The 6,148-nt window shown below is 34.3% G+C and overlaps 1 protein-coding gene across 1 annotated transcript; it reads right to left on the bottom strand.

Moving 5' to 3' along the window:
* Window positions 1-858: 858 nt before the first annotated feature.
* On the bottom strand, window positions 859-5,232 carry LOC146952212 (uncharacterized). The gene is made up of 5 exons (XM_085700124.1): window positions 4,355-5,232; window positions 3,297-3,349; window positions 2,174-2,340; window positions 1,927-2,078; window positions 859-1,650 (listed from the first exon to the last, which is right to left on the bottom strand). The coding sequence occupies exons 1-5, from the start codon at window positions 5,124-5,126 to the stop codon at window positions 1,214-1,216; spliced, it is 1,581 nt and encodes a 526-aa protein (XP_085556250.1). The 5' UTR covers window positions 5,127-5,232; the 3' UTR covers window positions 859-1,213.
* Between the last annotated feature and the right edge of the window lie 916 nt (window positions 5,233-6,148).

Below are 6,148 nucleotides of genomic sequence, written 5' to 3'. Positions count from 1 at the left end.
TTATTTTGAAAAAAGAAAAAATGCTAAAGAGATAATAATGTGAGACGCAAGGAGTATGTTTTTTTTTTTTTTTTGGTCAGGAGACGCAAGGAGTATGTGTTTTGTGAAATTACGACATTTTAGATGATCGTGTATGACTTATAATAACAAATCGTTTGGATTAATTGACCGATTTTATTTGTCAGATAACTATTACTGCAAATATATAAAATGATTTTTGCATCTTCAACATTATAAAAAAAAATATAACAAAAGTATTGGTTGAAAAAATTGAAATGGTTGGATTTGAAAAAATTAGACTATATTTGTTAGGTTCAGTTCAACTGACAATATTGAAATTGGTAAGTTGAATATTTTTTGTGGTTACCTAAATACGAACCCATGATCTCTCATTTACTATTGAATTTTTTATATGATGTTTGTTACTACGTCTACAAACAATAAGAAAGAGAGAAAAAAAATAGACTATCTATCTACATATAAAGCAACAAAAAGCTAGTGGATATAATAATGGTTGAAAATAGATTACAATCGTATCTTTGTCTCATTATAAGTGTTTCATTTGAATTATGCGTTGTTCTAAAAAAAATAATAACTTTGTTGATTTTATGAGAAACTTTTGTTGAATTGCTCAAAAAAAAAAGTTTCTATTACGAAAACACTCTTATGAATGTGTAGTTAGTAAAATAGTTAGGTTAGTTGAAAACTGAAATACAACAAAGAAGAGATGAAAATTAATTATTTAATTTAATTTAATGGATTGACCAGAGAATAAAACCCGAGTGAGACAAAAAGAGACCAGAACAAAGTAAACAAATTAATAATGAACTAACATAAAATAAAAATAGATCAAATATGTAATAGGATAAAACTATGTTCAAATATAATAAGTCCAATGTGTATTGGTATTACTGGCTTCAGGACCGAGTCAGATGCATAATAAGTATAGATAGGTAATTTGAAGCTTCAAAGTACATCATATATCATGGCATTATGCCAACTAAAATGAAATTGAAGGCACCTATATATGCCAGAAGATCATGCTGTGCTCAATGTTTCCTATTCACTAGCAGCAAAAGTAACCAAAATAGATAAGTCACAAAAAATTGCTAACTCTGCATCCTCTCATAAGTTTTCATCAACCATATTGCACCATTACTTCCTAAGATTCGTGAAACCAAAATACCCTGCTACACTTCCACTATCCAAACCATCACTGTTGCTTGAATGTACAGGAGTTTTCTCTCACTGCATTCTCATGCAACTGACATCTCATATACTTTAGCTGTACTTTTGTATCATCCTCAATTCCTTCTTTGCGTTTTCTAGTTGCATCAGTGGTGAATGTGCTCATTCTATCATCACCAGACAAACTTACGGCGTCCACAGTATCATGCATCTCTACATCACTAGCACGAACTCTATCTGCCACGAACCCTCCATGTATAGAAGTTAAAAAGGGATGTTCAACCACCGGAAGCATAGGCACAGTTCCTGAAAACCCTCCATGTATAGAACTTAAAAAGGGATGTTTGACCACCGGAAGCATAGGCACAGTTCTTGAAGTGAAAACGAAAGCCTTTGCACGATGCTTGCCAGTTCCACAACCAAATATTGCCAATCCGTGTTCCTCAGCAGCTAGAAGCCATTCTGAATAAGAAATCACTAGTCATTAATTACGCAACAAAGCAAAACAAAACAAAAAAATCTGACAGACAAAAGGAAAGAGACTACGCATAATTGGCATTAGCTAGCCATAGTCAGAATCCAATCACCAACGACACTGATATAACTTGAAATTGGGTGCAGCCACATTCAATTATACACCTTGCTGAACTTTTTTTAAAAATATAAAAGCCTCTTAACAGTCAAAGAGAAGTCGAAAGAATAATAAAAGAAAATGGAGGGGTAATTGGTGGAACTCACTTATAAGATCAATAGGAGTGGAAACACTTGGTCTGCCGATCTTTCTGTCTATGCCGCTTTGACGAGTAACCCAGTTGATCAATTGAATGGGAATGCAGGACCTACAGAAGGAATTTACATAAGAAGTAGCTTTCCCATGATCACCCTTTTCCCTGTAACCAAGCAGATTATCAGACTTATTAGCTGAGACATTCCAGAAACCACTTCCTAATTCATATTTCACAGCTACAATAGGCTTTTCTCATACCTAGCAGACTGTATAGCTGACTCAGCAACAAACAACCAATTGATAGCGAAATCTTTCAGGCTGTCGGCATACAAAGAAACTCCAGCTTGACAATTAATGAATGAATAATCCATCATCATCACAGAATAGTACAGGGCTTCTTTTAAAAGAACTTCGTTGTCAGAACCCTATAGCAAAACGACCAGTAAATTGTTGAATATGACAGTGAAAATTAGAAACAAACAATGAAATGCATCATACTTTTCTTGAAGGGAAATGAAATAAGTCATTCCATAAACCAAAGAACTCGAATTACCAACGGAAGAAGGCTGCCCAGCATTGTAGCCAATGTTGAGAAGATTATGTCAAAGAATAATCAATGCAGCTAACCAAGTAGTAGCCCTTTTCAAAGACAATATACTGGGAACTATACTTGAAGAATTGGTGAACTAAACAATTTCTCTGGAAAGATTAATATAAGTTTTAAAATTCCAAAATCTAAATCATAGTTTTCCAACATCACAAAAATTTCAATTATCATATTAACAACTTCCAACATCAATAAACAGAATCAATATTTCAACTCTGGACCTTACCTAAATTATCGCATGAAAAATAAACTTATATGAGTAGGGCCCTCATCTCTCCTGAGTGACCTATAATCTTTTCTGTAAAATAGGTTTGGCGTGCCGAACCAAAAATACTGTCGGATCTTATAACCAGCTAATCTAAGATAATGTTTGATAAATGAACTGGAACAGAACATGAGTTTAGTTCTGTGCTTGGTGCATATAAAAAACAGAACAAAACAGGACTAAATAAGGAAAAGTGGTAAGTGTGGGATCCTATCTAAAAGGGTGGAACAGGAGAACAAAACAGGTTGATCAAATTCATTCTGTCTGCAACTCTGCATGTCAAACGCTACTCAAGTAACCTCTCTATAAAGGGGCAGTGGCATCATAATATGATTGGCTTCAGCTTCAGTTAAACCTATGCCAAGTGGACGAGTAAGATGGCTTGAAATCATATGAAATTAATCTTACACATAGTTTCATGGAGAAAAGGAGAGGTGATTTGTCTTTGTCTACAAGCCCTTAATTCCGAATTACAACTAAGTAATGCTAAAGCATATGATGGTACTTACCAGCAAGGAGATCACTGGCAAAGCTGGCTCCAACATCATCCTCAAAAGCATATCTGATAAGCACCAATAAAGCAGTCAGGAAGTCATAAATGAAAACTGTAACGAAATCACCCCAGAAAGCACAAGGACATATCCTACGTCAAACTGAGTAATATACAAGTTATACAAATAAAGGTAAATAATAAACTATGAAAATCGACAATTCTGTATGATCAGATTGACCCATACAAAGACAGGAGACAACTCTACGTGGATGGTTTGTGTGAGAACATCAAAACCAACTTGAGTATTAAAACACAAATATAAATATACAATCAAAATTAAATTTCACCAAGATCTGGCTTCCTAAAATGCTGTAGAATCTACATTACTCCAAACTCCAACATAATGACCGAACATAATTATATTGAGGCATTTGGTAAAAACAGCAATCACTGTTCATTGCAACAAAATTGTTAAGGCTGCTAAGTAAAAGAGAAAGAATGCATGACAACAAATGGATAGAGTTTATATGTAAGTTGTTTGGAATTTCCTACGTTAACAGCTTAATTTTCAGCTTGTAACATAAGCACTTGTGATGATAATAAGCACTTATGTATAGGCTATTTCTATAACAAAAAAATACAATAAAGTTAAATTGTTTTTGTTTAAGCCACAGTCTATTTTCATAAGCTGACTTTGAGAGCTTATGAAAATAAGTTGAAAACAGCTTCTGAACATGTTATAAACTGCTTTCATAAATTCTCCCAAACAGTCTGACAAGTGCTTAAGCTCGACTAAGTCAAACCAAACAGATCCTAAATACCCCACCCGCTTGTACACTTAGTAATTGCTGGAAAAAAGTCTAAATAGTTGTCATCAAGGTTTTATAAAATGGATTGCGGCTGCAATTTAGGTAGTAAAAGTTAAATCATGTTTTTCGATGTATTTGCAATATCAACGCAACCGCAGTTGAGATTACATTAGCTATGTTTGACTTCAATTCACAGCAATATCAAAGACTAAGACTACAATTTAAAATCATGCTGGTAATAATAAGAGAAGCAACAAGTTCTTACCCAAAAAGTAAAAATTCCGAAACCCCGTCATAACCTGAACTGCTGCAGCATGCAACTTCTTCTCCTTCTCCCCTCTCGCGATCCCCGCCTCAAAAATCAAACACATTTTCAACAAAAGAGCTTCAAACATAACAACCCCAGCCAAATAACCAACCTCACAACCCATTTCAATCCCCTTCCGAACCCCATCACTCACAAAAGGGAAAAACCCTTTCAAACAATCACCACCAACCCCAGATTCACCACCACCGTCACAATCAACCATCCAAACCGGTATCAAATCAACAAAACCCTCTTCCAAAACCCCAACTCTAGCATCACCACCATTAACCTCAACTTCACTCTTCATACAATAAATGCTACAATAACTCACAACCCCTTCCACCAAACCCTCAATTTCACTCTTCACTTCTTCCCCACAACCCATCAAACGATAAATCTCAAACACCAACGGCGCTAAAACACCGATCCTCTTCATCGCGACACATCCATCGCAACACGAAACAAGCAGCTGAAACAAACCCTTAACCGCAACCAGTGAAGTTCTAGAAGCTTCTCTTAACCTATTAGTATGAAATTCAAGGGCTGAATAGAACCACAGAAGTGGAATTGGTGGGTCTGAAGTGGTGTGAATTGCGCGGGAGAAGATTGAGGTGAAATCGGTGAAATTGGTAGCACCGTTGCGGTATTCGGTTAGGAAACGGTTGATTGATTCTTTGAGCATTGGTTGGTAGTAAAGTGGGGGGTGTTTTGAAGGGTTTTGTGTGTCCATTTTGTTTGGAACTGAGAAATTGTTGAAGGAAGTTGGTGAGAGAGAAAAACCCTAGGTTTTAGGGAGTGGTTGTAAGTGGAGAGATGATGAGTAAGTACATGGAAATGAGAGTGAGGGAGGGAATATGTGCTTTTTGATAACGGGCAACTTTTTTAAATTTGGTATTTTTTGGTACATGTATAGGGAATTTTATGTTAGAAGTCAATGACAATCAATATTTTTTTCTGGTTTTAAAAAGATATACCCTACGCGTAAATGTAGTGTGTAGAGACTAATCATTCGAGTCGAGTGAGATTCCAATTGATGGCAAGTCTTTTTCAAAAGATTTTCCGAAACTCTAATTAAGTTGAAAGAGATTTATTGCATCTTATTTAAGTGTTATTTGGGTTCACAATTAATCATTTTAGAATCCGTTAAAATAAAAATCAAACATTTTTTTTATGATTTAACGATTATTATTGAGAGACGGTGTAAAGCAAAAATTACAATGTTAATGTATATAAATTTAATCCAAAATATAAATTTACATCGTATAAATGTACCAAAAGTTTTTATTAAATTTTTTTACAACATTCAATAACTCTTTACTTGATATTTGTATTACTGTATCATGGATTTAATGTTTATCCCTCTGTAATGAAATATAAGTAAAATGATCTAAAAAGTCAAATGTATTAAGTTCAAAATTTAGATAAAAATATTTGTTGTATTTATATGAACATATTTGTAAAAAAAAATGTATATAGATTATACCTTTAATTAAATGAAGGTAATTTGGGTAAATTTTTTTGAATAAAGTTTATATCACATGGGAGTATCTTGTAATCGTTGATTTCAGGTTTTCCTAAGTTGCTAAAAAGGACAACAAACACAACTGTTTATGTTGATTCACCACCCATCTCGTAGCTTGGTCTTATAGCACTTTGGTGTTGAAGGATTTCCCACCATGTCACAAACAACAAGTTCAGGTATGTTCCATTTAAACAATGCTCCATTTAATCCATTTAACGTCTAGATGCAAG

This window comes from Medicago sativa, chromosome 1 (assembly GCF_051527215.1).
Source record: "Medicago sativa cultivar Bolivia chromosome 1, Bolivia_mono, whole genome shotgun sequence".
In the NCBI taxonomy this organism is placed as follows: Eukaryota; Viridiplantae; Streptophyta; class Magnoliopsida; order Fabales; family Fabaceae; genus Medicago; species Medicago sativa.
This window is presented reverse-complemented; position numbering and strand designations above follow the sequence as displayed.